Source organism: Salvia splendens, chromosome 1 (genome assembly GCF_004379255.2).
Source record: "Salvia splendens isolate huo1 chromosome 1, SspV2, whole genome shotgun sequence".
Taxonomy (NCBI): domain Eukaryota; kingdom Viridiplantae; phylum Streptophyta; class Magnoliopsida; order Lamiales; family Lamiaceae; genus Salvia; species Salvia splendens.
The window spans coordinates 4737988-4761313 of record NC_056032.1 but is presented as its reverse complement, the minus strand read 5'-3'; the positions used below and the strand labels follow the sequence as shown (position 1 = coordinate 4761313).

Below are 23326 nucleotides of genomic sequence, written 5' to 3'. Positions count from 1 at the left end.
TATGGCTTGTCCAGAACCATTGGAGATGCTCTAACACATAGGCGTATGGCTGACGAAGACGATAGCTCGTCATCTCCGCGGCTTGAGAAGCCCGGCCCGAGCCCGCAATCGGCCCAAAAGACTCCCTCCATGCGCCGATCCGGTTTCGGTGACAACAGCAGCAATTCGCCCCTTTCTAGAAATCTGCAGACCGCTGAAGAGTTCATATCATCCGTGGCGGCCAAAATTGCTGCTCAGCCGCTTCAGTATTCTGATCCCGAAGTTTGGGGAGTGCTCACGGCTATATCTGAGAAGGCGCGCAAGCGCAGGTCCCATTTTTTACTTGTTTGATGATACTGTGTCAGTTACATTTCATGCCCAGTTTTAATTATAATCACGTGTTAATTGTATCAATTGGTTGCTTTAATCTTCGTAATAGTTCTAAAAAGGCTATTTTTTCCGCATTTTTGGACAGTGACCGAGCTTCCTTACCGAGCTTCCTTACCGAGCTCCCTTCTAGCCGAGCTTACCGAACTCCTTTCTAGCCGAGCTTACCGAACTCCTTTCTAGCCGAGCTTACCGAACTCTGCCTTCTTCTTCCAACTGAAATGAGCACTCCATTATTACAAGGAGTAATTTCATTACCAATGTACATGCTTATTGCTATCTTTTCAGTTACATTTTATTATGCTGCCTTCTAATTGAGGACTTAAGATTTGTGAATCCAAATTGTGGATTGGATAAGTACGATAGACCAAGCTGAATGGAAAGAATGGTTTTTATATTTTGTGGTGCCTCTGCACAGTCAAGCGATCACACTCTCTCTTTTGAGTTTTCTCTCGTACATAAATTAATTGTGGAAACCAACACGGAGTACCAGATTTTCTGAAGGTCTTTGTTGATGATCTCTATATTTACCTACAATTTGTTTGAATGGTTTATGCATTAACTCTTTACTAATTTGGACAAGTTTGTGGTCAGTTCGATCTTCAATTCTAGTCTACCCTTTGGTGAAGTTTTGCTATTTTCGTATCTAATATGCTCCTAGGGAGAACATTGACATTATTTTATGTCTGCTCTCACTGTTCAATAAAAACAGATTATAGTATTTGATTTCAGTAGCTTTGGAGCATCCTATGTGGATGTTTCCCTATGCCTCTGTGTTCATATTCCTGATTTCACTTCTTAAGAATCTGGTCTGATTCAAGTTTCGGTAAATCAGGGCATGAATATGCTTCTGACTTCAAACGAGCATTGCATTGGTCGGGTAGTAGACGATGCTCGTTTTCAGATCATTGCACCAGCAGTTAGTGCTAGCCATTGCAAGATGTACCGAAAGAAGATTGCTACCGGAGTTACTGAACAACAGTTGGCAAACTGTTCTGCATTCTTGAAAGATTCTAGGTGAATTATTTTATTGGGGACCTGTTCATAAATTTGAGATAAAAATATTCTGATGTTTCTTAGTTTTTTGTAGCACAAATGGGACATATTTAAACTGGGAGAAACTGAACAAAAATAGCTTTGAAGCAAAGCTACGCCATGGAGACATTGTCTCAGTAGCACTTGCTCCGCACCATGGTAGAGTTGATGGCAATATTATCTGAGTTATTTCTTTCTACCTTTATTCCAGAGTGTGATTGCGAACCATTGTATATCTTTAGCTGTTAATCGGATTTTTTCCCATTCCTATATCCTCTACCAATGCAATTATTTATGCTTACTTGCCATTGTTTCGAGATTATGGTCTGCAAGTCTGTATTTTGTTGCTGCATACATGGTTTACCTTTGATTAAAAATTATAACGCACAAAGTACTGTTTGCCTCATTTAACATTTGATCTTTCTTCTGCATTAGTGTTTTAATAGAATATTTTTAGTGCATATATCATTCCATATTTATAATATTCCTCAAACTTTTTGTTGAGTTTCTTTTTGCATGTATGCAGAACTTTCTTTTGCATTTGTATATCGTGAAGTCCAGAAATCCTCTTGTGTGACTGATTGGGGCTCTCTAAAGAGAAAACCAGGTATTTCTTTTCAAATTACAGATTCATATTTTCTGTAATCATTAGTTCATCACTTTAGATTGCATTGGACCATCAAGTTTATGGTAATGCATTACTTATTGCTTACTTATTTCTGAAGAGGAATATTGTGCTGAGTACAAGAGACTGAAAGGAATTGGCATAGGAGCTTCTGATGGTCCACTCTCCCTTGACGATTTTCGCAGCCTTCAAAGATCAAATATGGTATTTAAGTTGTCTGCTAGTTTTCCAAATTCTGTTTCGTCAACTTCTACACTTATTGAAGACTGTGATCTTATAAACTTTTAGCGCTTTACCTTTTACATGTTATGTGGCAGCTTTATGGATGTTTTGGATGTTGAATGTGTGTAGGAACTCAGGAAGCAACTGGAAGATCAAGTTGCAACAATTGAATCCTTACACAGTGAAAGTCGTGCAGCTACTGAGAAGCATGAAACTGTATGTCATTGTTTTCTTGTCAATGAGTTCTTTCATGGTTGTGTTGTCCTTGTCACATCACTAATAATGGTTATGTGGATTTGTAATCAGCGTCTCTGTTTTTTTCATCAAGAAACTTAATAAACCATCCCCACCTCATTAGTATTAGAAGGAATCCAATTTTATTTCCTTATTCCTGTTATGTTTTTGTCATTTATAAGCATCTGGTCTGGGTCTGTTCATGTTGGTTTGGCGGTTTAACATTTTGCACTATTAGCTGAAGCCATGACATACCTTTGTTTGTCAGCTCTATTGTTTCTTGATCACAAATGAGTAACATTTTTGACTCACCCTTTTTTCTGAACTTCATCTTCTTGTTAATTATTTGTATTGTTCATCTGTCTCAAGTATTTGATTGATGGGTATACACCAGCACCTAAGACCAGCAATATTATTTTCTTTTGCAGGAAATGAAGGAGTTGAATGAATCTGTATCAAAATCTTTTCAAGATCAATTCAGTCAGTTGAACCAATTTTTGGAGTCTAAAGACAAAGAATTAGCTGAGCTAAGTCGAATATCTGCTGAGCAAAAACATGGAATTGAGGACCTTAACGAAAGACTTAGTGCATCTCTGCAGTCATGCACCGAGGCCAATGAAATAATTGCAAGGTGAGAAGTGTATCTTAGTAACTTTATTCTTATAGTACTATTACATAGAAAATAAAAGCCATTCAGATAGCCCCCTTTTTGCTTCTCGCAGTCATTGCTTAAATAAATTACTGGGTCCATCGAACTATTCTATAACGCAACTCAGAGCTCCATAAAGACGCATTCTTGATCGTTGAATGCGGAAGTCCATCTACTTATTATCTGGTTTTTTTTCTTTTCGTGAGTTCACATGAAGTCTTGGCTATTTCTTGACTAAGCATATAAAAGTGCATTTATAAAAAACTTTGTGAAACTTTGAATGTATGTCTTGTTATATATTACTCCATATGCATTCCATCCTACATCCGTACATCGGTTATGTGACATAGTCTAGCTTAGTCACTTGTACTATATATATGTGGGCTATGTTGAGTAACGAGATACACCTACTAATTTCTCTACTTGTAATCATTTGCTTGGTTCAGCCAGAAGGCTTCTATATCAGAACTCAAAGTACTACTAGATGAAGAGCGTGAACAGAGAAGACAAGAGCGAGAAAAGGCTCTGGCATATATGAAAATGGCAATACAAAGAATACAGGTTGAGGCCAAGAACTAGCTACCTGTTCTATATACTTCTTATATTTTGCTCGTGTTTAGAGGGTTGAAGAATTGGAATATGAAAGAAAAAGAACGAGCAAAGAACTTGAACGTGAAAAGGTAGGGGATTTTCTGTATGAGACCATTCTTTTAAGAAGATGTAACAAATGAGTTGTATGCTTCCCAAACTGAGTTTTTCTTGCTGTTATAGCAGGCGGCTCATGAGGAAGCATGGTCAAAGGTGTCTGCTCTTGAACTAAAAGGGGCTAGGGAAAGAATTATGCTCCGGTGAGAATAGAAGCATCTAAAATGGATTTCAGTACTGATCAACTTTTACTGAGCATTTTTTACTGGAGATCTGAAAGTTTGAATTACAACATAGATTCAACAGATGTTCTTTTTATGTGATCTTTATGCGATGTTATATCTATCATATTTCAGAGTTTGTTTATCTGACCGGTATGTTTAATTAAAATTCACTGTTATTAATGCCAGGATAATTTTTATGCTGTGAAACACAGCTACGTGCCTTCTATTCTACAACTGAGGAGATATCAGGGCTGCTTGTGAAGCAGCAAGAACAGCTTAAAGCAATGCAAAGAACCCTAGAAGATGAAGAGAACAATGAGACGACATCAAATGATATTGATCTCAATCGAGTCAATGGGAATGAAACTCGATCGATAGTGAGAGACAAGGACAAGGACAAGGAAGAGGTCCATCAAAGCAACAACGAAGTTAAAACAGGATCTGGTGCTTCTCCCCATGTCCTTTGCATGGATCAAACCGTGTCTTCAAGTGATGAAGCAAGTGTAACAGAGAAGCATGACTGCAATTCCAAAGGGCAAGAACAGGGTGAAGAAACACAGGAGGTAGAATTCACTGGTGCTGAATGTGATGATGCTAATGGTGAGTTTGGCTCTGACATCAATGCCATTGGCACAGCACCCCTTTCTTGTGGAGATGCCATTGGAACTGAGCAAATTCCCGACACTGAAGGTGTCGGCACACCCCAACTCTTGGAAGGTGGCACTATTGAAACTGAGAAAGTTCTGGAGACGGAAAGCCTGGAGCTTCAGAGCGGGAAGAACATTGATCTGAATAGATGCAGCACGCCAGATGGGGATACGATGCAGGTTGACAATAGCACCAATGAACAAGAAACACCAGAACACGCCCAAAAGAAATCCCAATCACCAAGTCGCCATGATTGCGAGGATACAATGGAAGACACAGAAGGCGTAGGGACTGTCAACACATCGGATCTCTTGGCTTCCGAAGTTGCTGGGAGCTGGGCTCACAGCACAGCTCCATCGGTCCCTGGAGAGAACGACTCACTAGACGGTAATGAATGTGCTGCACCTGCACATGATTCCAGCAGTGTCATAGCAGAGAGCCAGCACCTCCTGTCCACCAAGTCAGAAGCCGCTGCTTCCAGACGAGATCACGAACGCCGGGCACTTAGTGAGATGATTGGCATCGTGGCACCTGATCTGAGGGAGCAGTTTAGCCGCGCTGTTGAAAGCGATGATCGAGTGGGATCTGAAAGAGGAGTAGCTTCTAACTCCGACACCGAAGATTGCAGCGATAATGAAGACGACGAAGGCAAAGAAGCTGCTCGAGAAGCATCGAAACAGCTGCTAGCGACGGAGACGTTGAAATGGAGGGAGATGATGACACCGAAGAGGACTCTGTTGGATAGTAATATCGAATGTACAACTAGACAGTTCAATTATTTGGTTTATTAAATTTGTTTATTTCTCTACTTTTTGTGCATAATGTTATCGGTTGCTGCCAGTGTAGTAGGAGTAGGAAACACCAGCTGTGTATAGTCTATAGTGTTATTTCTTCTCCGATTACTCAATTCTTGATGCCCCACAAATCTCACTTTTTATTTATTTCCCTCCAATTTCTTTTGATTTTTGAAGTTATTAATTAGATGACTCATTTCCAATAATTGGAGAATACGAGGATCCTAATCGAAAATGTGCCCAATAGGCTAATGGGTGAGGGCTATTTAGGTAATCTCCGCCACGACTGACTTCAACAGGTAGGTCCCTCTACCACGCTTTTCTGCCAATGGCAGTTTGGTCCTTTCACCCTCTTCCCGCTATCCAACCTTAACTTCTGCGCAAAAATAAGATCATGTGTTTCTTTCGGACAACAATCAATCATTTGCCTATTGGTAAGGGCATCATTAACCTGTCCCCATTTCCGGCCCCAAGTCCCCTCCACGTCATCATTCCTCTACAGTTGCGGCCCAGGCCCCAACTGCTGTAACCCTGCAGGTTGCGGCCCGGGCCGCAACTAATAAATGATACTATTCACAACTCCAACCTATTTAACTCGTAAAATAAAAAACGCTGGAAATTTATAACACGGAAAATTTAATTTCATCGAATACTGCAAAATTACAACATAGAAATTTTAAAACTGAAAATAAAATATATAAAAACATAACGTCAATTCTGGAAAACATTGGTACTAGTCCAAATTTCTTCGATTAGATCGGCTTGGAGGCGAGTGTGTTGTTCCTCTTGGCGCATCGCAGCTGAACGGGCCATGACATTGCGGATGTCGTGAGGAAAGCCCTGCACGGGCGGCTCGGTGACAACGTAGTTGCTCCCGGTGCTGGCGAGTGGATCGTCGCTCCACAAAGTGACGTTATCTTGCTCGTCCTCAACGATCATGTTATGCATTATGATACATGCATACATTGTGTCGGTGATGTTTGACCGCTGCCAACCACGGGCCGCTCCCTTCACGATAGCCCACCGCGCTTGGAGGACTCCGAATGCACGCTCGACATCTTTCCGAGCCGCCTCTTGCCTTTGGGCAAACATTGCCCTCCGATCGGTTGTCGGAGCTGTGATAGTCTTCACGAACACGGGCCATCGAGGGTAGATCCCGTCTGCCAGATAGTACCCCATACTATACCGACGGTGGTTGGCCGTGAACTCTACGTTCGGTGCTCGCCCAGCACACAAGTCGTTGACCAATGGAGACTCGTTCAACACATTGAGGTCGTTGTTGGACCCCGCGACACCAAAGTAGGCATGCCAGATCCACAATCTGCAATCGGCAACGGCCTCCAACACAATCGTGGGATGTGTGCCCTTGTGCCCGCTAGTGTATTGTCCTCTCCAAGCCGTTGGACAATTCTTCCACTGCCAGTGAATACAGTCGATGCTTCCAAGCATCCCCGGGAAGCCGTGGGCCCGCTCGTGCATGTCGACCAACTTCCTAACGTCGTCGGTCGTTGGCTTTCGTAAGTACGTATCCTTGAATGCTTCGACGACTGCCCGACAGAATCTAGCGAGGGACTCTCGGCCAGTAGGCTCGCTTACATGGAGATACTCATCGAACATATCTGATGTAGTTCCGTAAGCGAGTTGACGAATGGCAGAAGCGCATTTCTGCAACGTCGATATACTTTCCCGGCCCACAACATCGGTAGTTTGGCAGAAATACGGGTCACGAGCTACAACTGCGTTGACAATGCGTAGGAACAACGGCCTCCGCATCCGGAACCGGCGACGGAACATCTGATCACTCCATCGCGGATCTCTAGAGAAATAATCCGTGAAAAGCCGCAAGGCAGCTTGTTCACGGTCTCGGTGAATATACATCCGGGTACGTGGTACCCGGGTTTGTTGTTCGTTCCAAGCTTGAATAACAGCTTGGTAGCGTTCAACTTCGTTGTTGATTTCTTCTTGGATTGTCGGTAGCGCCTCTGCTAACGACCGGGACATTTGATCTTCGAATATTCTTTGACGTGGAGGCATTTTTTCGAATTCTAGGAAGAGATTTGAAGTTGAATATGAAGTTGAATGTGTATGAAAATGGAGTAGTATTTACAGAAAAAAATTTCGAATTAAAAAAAAAAAAATTGGTTGCAGCCCGGCCCGAGGAGCGTGTAACGCTGGGCCGGGACTCTACAGTTGCGGCCCGTCACCGTGCAACGCCGTCCCAGGCCGGGAGGCGGGACGCGCGACAGGCCGGGAACGCGGCCCCGGGCCTGGGCCTGGGCCGTGACCCTCCTCCGTGCAACGCTCGGGACGGGCCGGGACTCGCGAGATGCGGCCCGGCCCCTTGCGTTACAGATGCTCTAAGCCCGGTTTAAAGGATAGAACTTTCATGCTTAAACTTCAATCAATAGACCGAGATATTCCAATTACCTAAATCATGAAATGTGATCTAACATAAATGAATCAAATTGTCTATGTAAAAAATAATCATTTTAGTACTTGTAGTAAAGTAACTTAATTGTTAAAATATTTCTATACCCTTCAATGTATTGAAGAGTTAAAACTTTATTAGTGAACGAAATAAATTATTAATCTTGTAAAAAATAGAAAAAGAAATAAACAACATTATTTATTAATACTCGTTTCAGATCAGTCAGATGTATAAACATGCTTTAATCACATTGAACATTTATACCTAGAATTTCCCATATAAGTGTGACTCCCAAAATATGTTAAAAACCTTGATTTTGTAAGTTGTCCCAAACAAGCCCTTAACTTAATTAAATTCGTCAGTCCTGAACCCCGCCTGGGACCCACCCCTATCCCCTCTTTTTTGTCTGCCCTCACTTTTTTTCTCTTGTTTCAATTTAAAGCGCGCAATGAAATGACTCAAAAGCCCCTGCTCGTTTCGACCCACTACACTGTCCCAATCCATGTATATTGAATATTGGGATAAAGCATCAAAATATATTTGAACTTTCGAATAATTATAATTTTGCACATCAAGTATGCATTTTTTTTTATAAATATACGAAATTTTAATTATTTTTACTTTTCATAACCAAAAAATCATTGATGGGATTAAGATGAAGGGGAGGCCTAAATGTCACGTTGCTTAAACAATCCATTATACTACTAAAAAAAACGTAATTTAACTACAAGTGAAACATTATCGTTTCCATCATTTAACTCAATTTTTGCGGGAATTGTGTCTATGTATTTAATGGAAAAGTTTATACCCCTATAAATTAAAATTGAGTAAAGTTAATTTTTTTAATCGTAGTTACAAGTACCATTTTAATTTTGCGGCATTGTTGCTGTCTGTTGTTTTCTCTCATTTAAGCTGATTTCCCCAAAGGAGAACTTAGATTGAGAAATGGCTACTGGTGTTGGTAACAGAAACGGCACGCACAAGTTGCCAAATCTCCGAAACTCGGCTTCATTCAAGTCGAAGCTCCCTCCGGCAAATGCCCGCCGCAGCGTCGGCGCAGTTGGCGGTGCCGATTCCGGTGAGTTGTGTCTACTTGTTGTTGTTTGCCCACTATTTTATTTCCAGCGCGATCTGATTACTCTTGGAGTAGTGGAAGCTGCTAGCGATTATTTCCAGCTCTACCTTATCGTTTCTGCTGGCGATTAGTTTCCATTTTGGAGCTCGTTTTAAATTTCAATTTACTGAATGAATTTCTTTGAATTTTAATTAATTAACTGATTAATTGTTTGGAGGTCTCTTGCTCGTGCGTCTACATTTGTTTTACGCATTTTGTTTTGTTGTTGCTTGTGCATATATGGACTATGGAGTATAATTTTAGTAATTTTAGTTTGAATTGGGGGAGGAGCCAGCGAAGAACCTCAGTGAAACGTAAGACCGTTAACTGATATTTATGAAATTTATGATAATGTGATGTGATTTTTCGGAAAATTAAAAACTAAGATTGGCGATGACTTCAACTTTTTCGAAAATAATGTGGTTTGGGGTGCCACGAGGAAGACAATGGCTAGTGACATGGATTTCTGCAATGAGGCCATGGCGTTTACATTTACACAAACATACGGATATTCCCTGTCCTCGCTGGTGTAGCCAGAAAATGTGAATGGACGTGGCTTAACTATTTTACAATTTTGGCAGTAGAAAAAAAGTTTTAGAGGTTCTAGGGCAGGCTTAAGCCCCATCCCGTCTTTCTAGTTACACACCTGAGGCAGAGATTGTTATGGCATTTGAAGATGATATCAGAAAGCTTTTCTAGATATTCATGTTTGTTCTTTTGTGGGCTTGTCGCGTGTTCCTTTGGAATCTGAAAATTTGTTTTTAGAATTTATATACAGTTAGTAGAATGGATATCTAATTAATTAGTGATCACTTATTACTAGTTATGAGTTACCGAACTCTAGACTTCTAAGCTTCATTATATTTTTAGACGTGATAAATTACTAGAGAACTTTTTTGATTAAGCTAAATCTGATTCATGTAAGCTACTTGGGCAGTTTCAGGGCGAGTCCGAGTTGCTGTAAGATTGCGACCTCGGAATACTGAAGAGTTGGTAGCAGATGCAGATTTTGCTGATTGTGTGGATTTGCAGCCAGAGGTTCTAGAGCTAGTTTTAATCTTTATACCTTCTCAGATATCTACTTTTAGCTCTATATCTTGATAAAAAGCTTTGATGCAATCTATCTTACATATTTATTTACAGCTTAAAAGGTTGAAACTGCGTAAAAATAATTGGGATTCAGATACTTTTGAGTTTGATGAAGTCTTGACTGAATATGCGTCTCAAAAGCGTGTCTATGAAGTTGTTGCCAAACCTGTTGTTGAGGTGAGCTTGGCAGAGCTTTATTATTATCTACATATCGAGCATTTCATACTGAAGCAAGTTTGTTGTGCTAAAAAGGCTCGGTGTGTTTCATATTCCTGGATATTAACGGATTACAGAAAAGCGCAAATGGATAGGTTTAGTATCTAATGTTTATTTTTATGTCAGCATATGGTTCATGTTTAAAATTTCCACCATCAGACTGAAAGAGTATGCTTAGTAATGGAATACTTTTTTTGTATACAGAAGCTGTTTTGAACTCTCTCTTGATTTTAGATTCTGTACTGTTTCTTTTCTTTCCCAGAGTGTTTTAGAGGGTTACAATGGGACGGTGATGGCTTATGGTCAAACTGGAACTGGGAAGACTTATACTCTCGGCCGATTAGGTGATGAAGATACCTCTGCTCGGGGCATAATGGTTCGTGCAATGGAGGATATACTAGCAAATATCTCACCTGAAACTGATTCTATCTCAGTTTCATTCTTGCAGGTTGAACTGGCTACCTACATGCTTGAATATTGGTTCCATCATTACGAACATCTTTCTTTGTCCAATTGAGTTCTTTCTAGAAGATCTTCATATTCTTTAGTGTTATTCTTATATAGAATTATTGTTTTTTTGTGTAGCTTTATATGGAATACATCCAGGATTTATTGAACCCAGCAAATGATAATATATCAATTGTTGAGGACCAGAAAACTGGTGATGTTTCTTTGCCAGGGGCAACTGTCTGGGAGATCAGAGACCAGCAAAGTTTCATGCAACTCTTACGCTTAGGTGAAGCACATAGGATTGCTGCCAACACTAAACTGAACACTGAATCTTCTCGTAGTCATGCCCTTCTGATGGTAATTCTTAGTATTGACAGCTTAATTTTTTGGTTGCCTTTTCATTCTGGCCTCTGTACTTATGAAACATTGATATTCATTTGTCATAGTATAGGTACATGTGAAGAAGTCTGTAGTGGACAGGGATGAATTTTCTCTGGATGCACAAAATCGCTCAATTGGTAATTTGAGGCCTCCTATGCTACGTAAAGGGAAACTGATCGTGGTAGATCTTGCTGGTTCTGAACGCATTCATAAGTCAGGTTTTTGAAACTCTTTACCGAAGACCCACATCAGTTTTAATCTGCTCCTCTTAACCTAGTCTGAGCCATAACAGGAATGAATGGCCTCTGGATTTTATTTTTAATCTTGGATTGAGTTTGTTGATGCTGAATCTAAAAATTTGTTTGTCCATCTCTAGATTAGAGTCAGATGTGTCCATGCTCGTTTCGTTGATTAATATTGTGCTCAGTGGTTAACTATTTGGAATTATAATTTGATAAGCTTTTTATTGTTTCTTGAAGGAAGCGAGGGACACATGCTAGAAGAAGCCAAGTCTATAAATCTTTCACTTAGTGCATTAGGGAAATGTATAAATGCCTTGGCAGAAAACAGTCCTCACGTCCCAGTTCGAGATTCAAAGCTTACAAGGTTACTTAAAGATTCATTTGGAGGTCAGAGTTAGTGCTTGTTTTGAAAATATATTAAGTGTGAACTTCCGTTGAACAACTTCAGTAATTTGTCATGATACTTTGTGAAGAAATATTATCACACATTCGCATAACCTATTTCAAAAATTGGTATTGTATATCTACTCGTAGCTACATTGTTTTAACCTACATATATCAATATGTACAGAGTCAGGATATGATTTGTACTTGGTTGATCTGACTTGGTATTCGCTGGTATGCTGCAGGGACATCCAGAACCTCATTAGTTATCACAATCGGTCCTTCTCCACGTCATCGAGCAGAGACTTCAAGTACCATAATGTTTGGGCAAAGGGTGAGTTGTTAGTAGCAGACATTGTGATCCAGAGCTTAGTAAATATTGAAGTCTTCACATACTTTCAATTAGAAAGAACAGAAGTCGTTTATTTTTTGAAACTAGGTTTCAACTATAATATGTGTGCACATTCTGATTTATACCAGGCTATGAAAGTGGAGAACATGCTGAAGATTAAGGAAGAATTTGACTACAAGAGTTTGGCGAAGAGACTTGAGATGGAAATTGATAAACTTATGGCCGAGAATGAAAGGCAGCAAAAGGTTTATGAAAATGAGATTGAGAGAATCAGATTAGAAGCACAGAAACGTGTCGCTGAGGCTGAAAGGAATTATGTGGAAGCCTTAGAGGTATGCTTATGCCTTATATGCCTATGAAATCCTGAATACCTTCTTGTATTTAGAGTATTGTTTAGAATTTATAGAGAAATAATGTAGGCTAGTTTTGTGTTAGTAAATGCAGTTTCAGCACCAATCACTGTTGCCATTTTGAATCCCCTAAAAAATCATTAAAGAATTTGTCTAAGCTACTTGATGTGTTTAGTTTTGTGGCCCTTTGCTACCTTTTGTATTAGGAGGAGAAAACCAAATGTCAGATGGATTATATGGAGTCAATTAAGAAGCTTGAGGAGAAGTGGACTATCAACCAGCAAAAGCATACTATTAATGCAGAGGTAGTTGGGTTTGGAACCATCATTTCCTTTAGTTGTGGTAACTTGCTCCTCTCATTTTTAACACGGCAATAAATTTATTGAATCAAAGATCTGAAGTAAGATGTGAATACCTTTTTTTGTTTGGTTTGCCACTTTCTTAAGTTTAAGTGAGGATATTGAGTTACTCTTATCCAGATTAACAATGGTGCTGGTAATGAAGAGGTTGTGGAGCTAAAAAGGCTGCTTCAAGATGAAGTTTGTCTACGAAAAGCAGCTGAAGATGAAACTCACAACTTAAAGAGTCAGCTATTTAGATTTTCAAAGATGGAGGTATGGACCGTATGGTATAAGTAAAATTTGGTTTTTACTCCAGCATGAGTTTGATCCCTGGATGTGTACTTGATGAGCTACCTATGACTAACTAATGTTGTGCAGTTGGCAGGTGGAAGCTCTGATGGCCTACAGCAAGTGCTGGAAGAGGAGAGTTATCAGAAAAAGAAACTTGAAGAAGAAGTGAGAGTTTTAAGGAGTCAACTGGCACAAATATCTATTGAAGCTAATCAAGTATGTTTTATATTGACTAATGACTACTAGCGTTTTTAGTGAATGAAAGCATAATGAAAGCATCTAACTATAACAAGTACATTTATCCCTTGTATACTTCTATTTTTAAGTTATCCCATCAGTGTCTGCTCTGTTTGTCCTGAACTCTGAAGTGAAAGCCATTCTAGCTAAAATTATACACATTGTATTGTGGATTTTTTTGTGAGAATTAAGCAGTCTATTCTGTTTTTAAGAGGTGTAATTAGGTAAGTTGATTCATTTATGGGTATGCTTAATGTGTTAATCATTTTCAATATTTAGTGGATAACTCATTAATATATCTTCTTGGAAAAAAAAAGAACTCATTCAAATGTAATAACCTTTTCATTTGCTCCTTTAATTTTCCCTGTTTGAATATTACTTGTATAGCTGGCCAACTTTTTCTTGATCTTTATGTCCATAGGTGAGAGGCTATCCAGATGGATCCAACTCTGGTAACCCCCTACCTGGTCAAGATTCCTTAGGACCGCTTAATCATATGCGGTCTAGAGATGGTAGTAATGGAGAACGGGCATCTATAACAAACCTTCATGAACAAGGTGCTGATTAGGGCTTTCTGTCACATTTTTAAAATTATCTTGTATCTGTATTCATCTGCTTCTTGATATAACAGTTGGATTGCAAAAGATATTATCATTACTCGAGTCAGAGGATGCTAATGTACGGATTCATGCAGTAAAAGTGGTAGCCAACTTAGCTGCAGAAGGTATTTCACATTTGCTCTTATGTGCATCATCCGAATTGTTTTATACTTCAATGTCTTTCTGATATCCTAAATAACTACAGCTGCAAAGTTATTCTCCTCTAATATTGCCAAATTTTTCTGTATTTCATTCTACTGGAAAGGTCTTGTATAATAGGAATTTGTATGATTAGTAATGATTGACAAATATATATTTACAGCAAGATGGTGTCGGAAAAATTTAAAAGAAAAGGAACTATGCAGTTTGGTCATTACCAAATCTGAAGCTGAAATTCAGTTGTGGTTTCATCAGAAACAAAATAAGTTGTTTGGTCTGTTTAATGACCGTTTGCTCACCCCTCTTGTATCCTCCTATAATCCTATCGGAACTTCAATTATTATTTTTAATATTGATGAATCTATTGACACTGTAAAAAAGCTTACATTTATTGTGTACATTACAGAAGGAAATCAGGAAAAGATAGTTGAAGCTGGTGGTCTCACTTCATTGTTAATGCTCCTTAGAACATACGGGGATGAAACAATTCGTAGAATTGCAGCTGGCGCAATCGCCAATCTTGCTATGAATGGTATGTGTAGTTTGTTGCGTCTAGTTTTGCTCTCCTTTATATGCCAAATTGTTCTGTTTCTAAGAATTGATCCACGACCTTAATGATCTCACTGAGGCTGCATTTTTCCATTCTTTCACCGTCGACTCATGGTATAATTATTGTCCTGGTTTCAGAGGCTAATCAAGAGCTCATAATGGCCCAAGGTGGAATATGTCTTTTAGCTATGACAGCTACTGATGCAGAAGATCCTCAGACTCTAAGAATGGTTGCTGGAGCAATTGCTAATCTTTGTGGCAATGGTAAGTTTATTGCATGTTGCTTATTAATTAAACTCTATCGTCAACATCCTAGTGGTCTTCATATGATATGGATCCTCGTTTTTTGACTGTACACAAGGTGTTCTATGTGGAGAATGTTCAAGACTTTTGTTCTCATAACATATTGTATGACTGATCTCATTTATTATCGAGTTAATTGGCATTTTTTGCCTCTGATTGGATCGGTACTGTATCTCATATTAACAGACTTTATTCCTCAAAGTTGGTCCCACACATCATCCCTTAATCCGTATTTTATAGCGATTTTCACGATTTTCAGTCTTTACGTCTATGGTTTTCAGATAAACTGCAAATGAGGTTGAGGTCAGAAGGTGGCATCAAAGCTCTATTAGGGATGGTGAGATGTAGACATCCAGATGTTCTATCTCAAGTTGCCCGTGGCATTGCAAATTTTGCCAAGTGTGAATCTAGGGCTTCTAGTCAAGGTAAACTATATCCTTTTAAAAACGAACCGGTAAATACAATTTTACATGATTATAAATTCTACTAGCTTATATTTTATGCATGCTTTGGATAAAAAATAATCACAAGTCGATAATTCATAACATAGCAAAGACAGTCATTATTTGATGCATGGCCATGAATGATATGGTGCTCCATTTACAGGGTCAAGGCACGGCCGATCCCTCCTGATAGACGACGGCGCCTTGCCATGGATAGTACAAAATGCCAACAGTGAAGCTTCACTAATCAGACGTCATGTTGAGCTCGCACTCTGCCACCTCGCACAGCATGGTAATAGTCGAGAACCAATTCTTTCTAGGGTTTCAGTCATATGGCAGTTTGCAAGTAATCAAATAAAAAACACTCATTTTCAACCTTCTTCACAGAGATCAATGCGAAAGACATGATCAGCGGAGGAGCCCTCTGGGAGCTGGTTCGTATTTCGCGGGACTGTTCTAGGGAGGATATAAGGGCCCTTGCTCGCCGAACTCTGACCTCAAGTTCCACATTTCAATCCGAACTGCGACGCCTAAGGATCGAGGTTTAGTTACTAACTGCACTAATTTATTCTCATATATACATTTATATGTGTGGTGTTTTGCCCATCTGCTAACAAGTGAGAAGCCCTATAAAGATGTTAGAGCTCCTGCTACAAAAGATCCACGCTTTTATTTCGTAATCGCGTTATTTTTTCATTTAAGTTGGTTCGTTGTCCCATTTTTTGGTGCTGGCATTCCCTAAGCTTCACCTTAAATTTTGTACTCGTCAATTATTGTGTACTAGTTGTATATATGAAGAATACTTTGTGGAAGTTTCTCTTTGCCTTTTACAATGAAGTTCGTTCGGACACTCACGTCAAAATAAAAATTAATGCCTAATGGTAGAATGGTAAGATCAAATGTCTTTGGTTCCAGCTCATGCAATCTTTAAATTTCTATTTTTTTAATCATAAAAAAAATATAGGACCATTTATTGGAAACTTAATACTAGTAAATATTAAATCCGTCCATTATTAAGTATGCCATTTTGTCACGTTGGGATGCTCGCCATTGCAGGTCTTGTTTTACTTTTACCCACGTTCTATGTTACGCTAACATTTTTATTTTAAAACCAATATATGAAAATGAGATTTACATTCATAATATTTTTTGCATTTACATTCTTTCATACTCCCTCCGTCCCACTTTAGGAGTCCCGATTGAGTTCGGCACGGATTTTAAGAAATGTAAAAGAAAGTTGGTAAAAAAAAGATAGTGGAATGTGAGTTCTACTTTTTTATATTAGTTTTGTAATAAAATGTGAGTGGAAAAATGTTAGTGGAATGTGGGTGCTAATACCATTTATGGAATATTTCAACGGGGACTCCTAAAATGGGAGGGAGGAACTGGTATTTCTTAAAGTTTTGTAATAATGCTATTTTGCATTTAGAATTTGAAAATTGACGTGAAACATCAACAAAGATCCAAGACAACCATCATTAGCCGCCATTCCGCAGTTTTTTAATCAGTACGCGACAAATGAGATGTAAAAATATTTTGGATATTAATTAAACTCGCAATAATTTGACAAGTAATTTGTCCAATCCAATTAGACACGACAAATTAGTGCTCAAATTGAGCTGGTTAGTGACAATGAAGTTTGGCATTAATTTTTTTTTCAAATGTTGTTGTGACGTGGTTTATTTATAACTGGATTTGTTCGGATGTACATGGTGCTATATCTTTTTTATGAATCAAACAAACATGAAATCGGAAATTAATTTTAGAAATGAAAACTGATATATAGAGTTGCATAAGAGTTACGTAATATAGTTAATTTTACTATGCATTGCTAGGTTATTTGTGATTTATATTATTGCTGAAAGAGTGAAAGTTATTTGGCCTATAAAATAAAATAAATATCAATATGGTATGTGTACTAGTAATAGTTAAGACGCCAAAAATTTTCTACAAGATAGACATAATCTAGCAAAATAAAATATTGAAATATATTGCAGATATTAAATGTGTTAATGATTATTCATTTTCCCATTTAAATTAATAAGATATTAGCATGTCAGGACGCCCCATTAACCAATTAAGTGCACATAGAATAAAAAGACATTCATTTGATGAGGACTTTCCTTTTCAAGTATATCAATTTCCTCTCCTATTTTAAAAGATAATCAATTCTGCATCATTACTAGATCTAGCATTTAATTAAACACAAACCATGATTCAGTTTCTTTGCAGTCAAGGTTGCATTGCAAGTATGAAAGATTCATGTTTTACGCATCAAATCAATTACTTCAACAGAGCAGTCAGCTTTGTTGAAATCATGAAATATTAATTCTCTGTTTCGTGAATAATTTAGGTAAATTAAGAGCTTTAAGTTTGTAGTGACTAGAGTATTAAACTAGTACTATTAATTTAGCTTTCCTTACTACTCAAATTTAAAGTGTAGATTTAGTATGCGATTAAGGGTTTCATAACCAGTCCTCAGTCATGTTTGGCGTCTAATTACGATTAGGTTTTTGAATTCTCAATAATTACTTTTTTTTTACTATGTATATTGCGAAGCCTTCCAATATACGACGTTATTAAAATTTGTGCAACCATTGAAATAGATCAGTGATCAGCTGCATTATGAATATACATAAATTCAAAGTTCCTTAATTTGAATCAACACCAAACAAGAAGTTTGAAATATGTGGAAAATTCTAATACACAACCCTAATTAAAGTATTTATTAGCAGTTAGAAGTTTGATCTCCACTATACATCAATTTCATATATGTATGTAGACACATCTCGCACTTACGAGATTATAATAAAATATGAAAAAATAAAGGATCAAAGAGAAATTAGTAAACAATAGACACAAATTTAGTCATTTGAGTATACATACACCCATTCGGTTTAAAAGATTATAGCTTATGATTGAATATGTATTATATCTTGTTCATGCGATTAAATCTCAAGACTTAATCCTAGGTAAATAATCATATGATAATGAGTAATAGCAATTGAACAACACCATATGACAAAAATTGATGAAGGAGAATAACTTTATACTCATAGGGGGTGTTCGGTTTGCAAGATTGTATCCCGGATTTAATATGTATTATGTTTAGTTCATGAGATTCAATCTCATAACTCAATCTTAGATGGATAATCATGGGATAATGATCATAGCTAACCTCCTATGACTAAAATAACCTCACAACTGAATCTTAGATTATATTTTGGTATTATTTTATCTAGAAAACCGAACACCACCATAAAATATATCTTTCACAAGTAATTATAGGTATATGGCCAACACAAGTAATTATATGTATATGTAAACATGATACTAGGTCACAAGATGACATATTCTCATAGTATAACTCAAATACTCAACATTCCATGATAGTTTTGAAATTGAGAAACTTATAAGGAGTTACAGATTTCTATATATGAACTGAACTTCTAGCTAGTTGCAAAATTGATAAACAATTAGGCCAAAGTAGTTAAAACAATAACACATGAAGAAGACATGCATTCATTCGTTTTGGTGGCTTTTTAGTTAGTGAAACGGTCAATTAAATTCGGTCATCATGATTACCACTGAAGTTGTTTAAGTCGACACAAATAATTCACCTCATCATAAAAAGACAGAAAGAGAGAGAGGATTATATGAATTAAAAATGATGAAATTAATCACATATTGAGAGAGATTTATTATTCATAAGTGTATGTGGCAAGCAAATGAAAGGCACACAACTGTTAGATTAGATGTAAAATGAGAGAGGAGTGTTAATGCATGAACCATTCCTGAATCTAGACATCAAACTGATTGTCTGTAGGTCCTCACCACACTCTCACTTTGCACACAGTTTTGCTGATATATTTAACATCCTATCCACTATCTATAACTACATACTATCACACAAATTCATATTTATGTAGTTATATTGAAGATTTTATAATATGTTGCAAGGGCTTATAATTAACATGTAATATCTTCAAAGATTCTAAGTTGAGAAAGTGTTTGAATAATTGAGCTTATAAGCTAGAGAACCAAAATGGAAGAAATATGAGATTGAAACTATATACTTATATTGAAATACCAAGAGAAAAGAGAACGGAAGAGATATGAGATTGAAACTAATTGTTTTGGTAAAAAAGACTATTACTTATAAATTATGTGAAAATAAGTTAGGGTTGAGGAACTTAGTTTTTTGAGAGTTTATAAATTGTTGGAACTTATTTTTACAAGCTGTTTAGAAGCTTATTTTGCCAAACACATTTTATCTTTTCATGCCATATTCTTTGCAACATGTATGGATGATAGAAAAAGACATGTCTAATTAAACACAAACAAATCCTCATTCAGTACACAATTTCATGATGTATTAATAATAGTCCTAAACAAATCCTCATTCAGTAGTTTCTTTTTATTAATACAAATATGCATGCAAATTTATATGTAGTGTATATACCAGAATGAAAGAGTTAGTTTTGCCTCGAAAAAAGCTTGCACGTGTATGCAGTCCTAATATTCATGCATCTGGTCGGAAATTAATTCACCATATATATATATACACACACTTGAAATTGCAGTCAAACAAGAAATTAAGGCAGAAAGTTAAGCCCATACCTCTCTGTTAAGCCAGCTGAAAATTCTTGAAAATTGGAGCTTTCTTTCACTGCTGTCTCTACGTAGAATGTTCGAAGCCATCAAAAATTGACTGCTTTCAGTTAGAGTAAAAAGAGGATAGAAAAAGGTCGCATAAAATGAGTTTCAAACCAATTATTGTATGCCCATATTTGAAAATAAGAATCTTAAAGAGACACACTACCAACAAAAAAGGGCACCCAAATTCTCTTGTTTTCCTTCAGCAGGAAGTGATGAGTATATATCATTTTACCACAATCACACTACTGCTGCAATTCAGACAACAAAAGGATTGATTTCAGACAACAATCACATACATATATAAATAAATCATTCATGTACTAATCAATCAAAACTAGTTACTTAACTAACTCAATCTACAAAATCAATGTTAAAGAAAGAAAAGGCTGGTATTTTTTATGAATGAAAAACCCCAAACAATTCATGAATTTGTACATTCCCCTCTCCAACCAAACCGCAAAGCTAATAAAAATTAATTATCCAGATCACCAACACCATATTTAAAAAAGATACTAGAAAACAAGATGCTACTCTTAGTTGAAATCACAAAAGTAGATTTAAGAGCTACTGAAAATTAGGGTTTCCTTTTTATTGTTTTTGACAAACAATCAAAATGGAGGGCGAGCCGTGCCCCAATAAGCTTCAGCCGGCAACGAATTCATCATATTCTGCTGCATTCCTTGAAACAAATTAGGGTTCTGATCACTCATCATCTGCTGCCCTGCCTCCATCTGCCCGCCTCCGGGCACCGCCTCCTCCTCCTCCAGCGGCAGCCGCTCGTAGGCCGCATTCCCGAAGGAGGCGGCCATGATCACGACGGGGCCGGCGGCCATGAGGGGGCCGACGACGGTGCCGCCGAGGACCTGGCCCTGGCCGCCGGAGATGTAGATGGTGAGGGAGGAGGCGGCGGGCGGCGCCGGCGGGGGAAGGAAGGAGCCGGAGAGGGAGAGGATCTCGAAGCGGCCGTGGAGCGTGACGACGGCGCCGGGGGCGGAGGGCTGCCGGAGGGTGACGTTGGTGACTGTGCCGTTGCCGTTGAGGATGCAGACGCCGCGCTGCCGCCGCGTCGCGAAGGCGGAGACGCTCTCCTGGATGTCGCAGCCGCCGGCGACCTCCATCATGTGGGACCGGAGGGCGTTGGCGCTGTCGCGGGTGATGATGATCGGCGGCTTCGGCTTGTTCTTCGACCCCGCCGGCCTCCCCCGCGGCCGCCGCGTCACCTCGCCGTCGCCGCCTCCGGAGGCTGCGGCGAATTCCTTCTCCTCCGATGTGGGGGTTTGGAGGCCGTAGCTCTCGTCGCGATCTCGCTTGATTGGGCGGCTGTTTCCGCTCTGCTCGTCGTCGTGGTGGTGCTGGAACTGGTGGTGGTGGAGCTGGAGATCTCCGGCGTGGAACGGAGGCGGGAGAGGGCGGCCGTGAGCTAGCTGATCCATCACTTAATCTAATTAATTAGAAGCTTCTGGAATATGGAGAAAATGAAGGGGAATTGGAATTTGTTGTTATTGTTGGCTAGATTTTAGTTGAGAGGAAATTGAGATTCACCAAGATTTGAGCTGAATCAACCATCCCTTTCCCCACAGCTCTCATGTGTGATACTTCTATTTTTGCTGTTGAGTTATACTATGAAGAGAGAGAGAGAGGGTTGGGAAGTTGAAGTTTTTATGTTTGGGGACTTTAGTTTTAGGAGCTAAGTATGGTTTGGGTTAGGGTTAGGTCAGTAGAGAGAGGATTGGATCGAAGGGGGTGGTGTGGGGTGGCTGACGTGGAGTTTGGCAAATAGAAGGCGTGCGCATGGGCGGTGGGGGGGATGGGGCCCACATCTTCTCTCTTCACATACAAAAACACATGAAAAAGTCATCAACTCACTAATTACCATACAACTGCAACCTCAAAATCAGGCTGTATATTTGTCTACCATGCTCTTGCTCACACAAATTGATGCAGGGGATTGGATTAATTAATAGTTGGGGGTAATTTGATTAAGAAATGGAGAAAACAAAGGAAGGTAGCGTTGAATTAGAAATAACGAGTGATTTGGATTAGGTAGGTGGGTTGTGCAGTCCAACATTAAACAAAGAGATGAATTTGTGGGGTGCCATTGATAGTATAAGACAATATTATGAAACAATTATTGAGAGAGAGGGGTTTGACCAATGCATCAAGAGTTGAAGGGAGGGGAGGGGAAACGCTGTCGTTTTCTAGGTTAATGAAGCAGCCAAAGCGAGGTGGAGAAATGGAGCTTACCACAAGGTGAAACTACACACAGAGAAATAGAGAGAGAGAGAGAGAGAGAGGGGCATTATTAGACACTGTCTGAATGGGACTGAAACCGCAATTTCCCATGACCCACATGTGCTTTCTCTCTCTCTCTCCAGTTTTAGATTATTTAGGTCAAATTTAGGAAACACAACATTTTGTTCATCTCATGGAATCCTTCTTCTACAATCTTCTTTATTTAGTGTGATTCATTCATAATTTTTAATTTTTTAACAATAGCTGTTATACGATAAATTTGTAGGAGTATATTATGTAATACAATATGATTGACATTTATTAAAAAATCATACACCCTAATTAAAATAATGAAATCATCGAGACACATAAAATCGTGAGAGAGGGGACACAGTGGGACAGTGGAGGTTTAATGTGTATCTTGCATTCATATAGCCTTACCCTTACGTAATTGGGTAAAAAAATAAATTGACTTGAATTTTTTAAGATCTTATATTTTTTGTTTAGATTACTCTATACACATAAAAATTGAAGTACCCACAAGTCACCCATATTTTATTTGGTATTTTTTGTATATTTATGAATATGCGGATTATATTGAGAAATTTGTATATTTATTAAAACAATATAGGAGTACTAGTTGGGTGACACATGACATGCTTACATCAAAATCCGGCGAAAATTTGAGTTCAATGTGTTTTGCTGATATTGCGCAAATTAATACACTGATGCCAAAATTGCTGAAGGTTAACCTTTAATAAAAATTTTTATTTAATACCAATATACTAATTATGCAATGGATTTTGTGAAATTTTTCTAAATTTAAAATACTCTAAATTAATCTTTATAGGTGTACTAGTGCAACTAGTAGTATATAGTTACCTTCAACTTGGTTGTGTTTCAAAGCTATAAACAAAACACGCATACAAGATACATATAGAGAGCGATCTTGGTTCGAATAAAATTCTTCTTAGTTTTAGTATAACTACAAATTAACAGAAAATTATTGGTTTGTATATAATATGATGTGCAATTTTCTTAATCTGAAGCACTGTTCTTATTAAC

General features: G+C 38.3%; 3 protein-coding genes across 3 annotated transcripts; 2 read left to right on the top strand and 1 right to left on the bottom strand.

Annotated features, from left to right (window-relative positions):
• Positions 1–14: 14 nt before the first annotated feature.
• Positions 15–5573, top strand: LOC121757760 (myosin heavy chain, non-muscle-like). The gene is made up of 10 exons (XM_042153254.1): positions 15–324; positions 1202–1383; positions 1457–1560; positions 1928–2008; positions 2127–2230; positions 2378–2464; positions 2911–3113; positions 3578–3709; positions 3903–3932; positions 4191–5573. Exons 1-10 carry the CDS (start codon positions 46–48, stop codon positions 5437–5439), a joined length of 2451 nt encoding a protein of 816 aa, XP_042009188.1. The 5' UTR covers positions 15–45; the 3' UTR covers positions 5440–5573.
• Positions 5574–8739: 3166 nt separating this feature from the next.
• Positions 8740–16182, top strand: LOC121809414 (kinesin-like protein KIN-UB). The gene is made up of 19 exons (XM_042210026.1): positions 8740–8948; positions 9922–10022; positions 10128–10250; positions 10552–10737; positions 10875–11096; positions 11191–11338; positions 11600–11749; positions 11992–12080; positions 12227–12430; positions 12655–12753; positions 12928–13062; positions 13168–13296; positions 13739–13874; positions 13949–14041; positions 14482–14607; positions 14763–14888; positions 15209–15352; positions 15534–15662; positions 15758–16182. Exons 1-19 carry the CDS (start codon positions 8816–8818, stop codon positions 15916–15918), a joined length of 2634 nt encoding a protein of 877 aa, XP_042065960.1. The 5' UTR covers positions 8740–8815; the 3' UTR covers positions 15919–16182.
• A 4217-nt stretch (positions 16183–20399) lies between these two features.
• On the bottom strand, positions 20400–21732 carry LOC121794326 (AT-hook motif nuclear-localized protein 22-like). Its single transcript, XM_042192448.1, has one exon. It carries the CDS (start codon positions 21460–21462, stop codon positions 20638–20640), a length of 825 nt encoding a protein of 274 aa, XP_042048382.1. The 5' UTR covers positions 21463–21732; the 3' UTR covers positions 20400–20637.
• Positions 21733–23326: the final 1594 nt, after the last annotated feature.

Coding starts and splice junctions, on each gene's coding strand:
- LOC121809414 (XM_042210026.1), top strand. CDS start 8,816: ATGGCTACTGGTGTTGGTAACAGAAACGGCACGCACAAGTTGCCAAAT. Junction 11,339..11,599: donor TGAACGCATTCATAAGTCAG/GTTTTTGAAACT, acceptor TGTTTCTTGAAG/GAAGCGAGGGACACATGCTA. Junction 15,663..15,757: donor CTGCCACCTCGCACAGCATG/GTAATAGTCGAG, acceptor CCTTCTTCACAG/AGATCAATGCGAAAGACATG.
- LOC121757760 (XM_042153254.1), top strand. CDS start 46: ATGGCTGACGAAGACGATAGCTCGTCATCTCCGCGGCTTGAGAAGCCC. Junction 3,114..3,577: donor GCCAATGAAATAATTGCAAG/GTGAGAAGTGTA, acceptor TGCTTGGTTCAG/CCAGAAGGCTTCTATATCAG. Junction 3,710..3,902: donor CAGGTTGAGGCCAAGAACTA/GCTACCTGTTCT, acceptor TTGCTGTTATAG/CAGGCGGCTCATGAGGAAGC.
- LOC121794326 (XM_042192448.1), bottom strand. CDS start 21,462: ATGGATCAGCTAGCTCACGGCCGCCCTCTCCCGCCTCCGTTCCACGCC.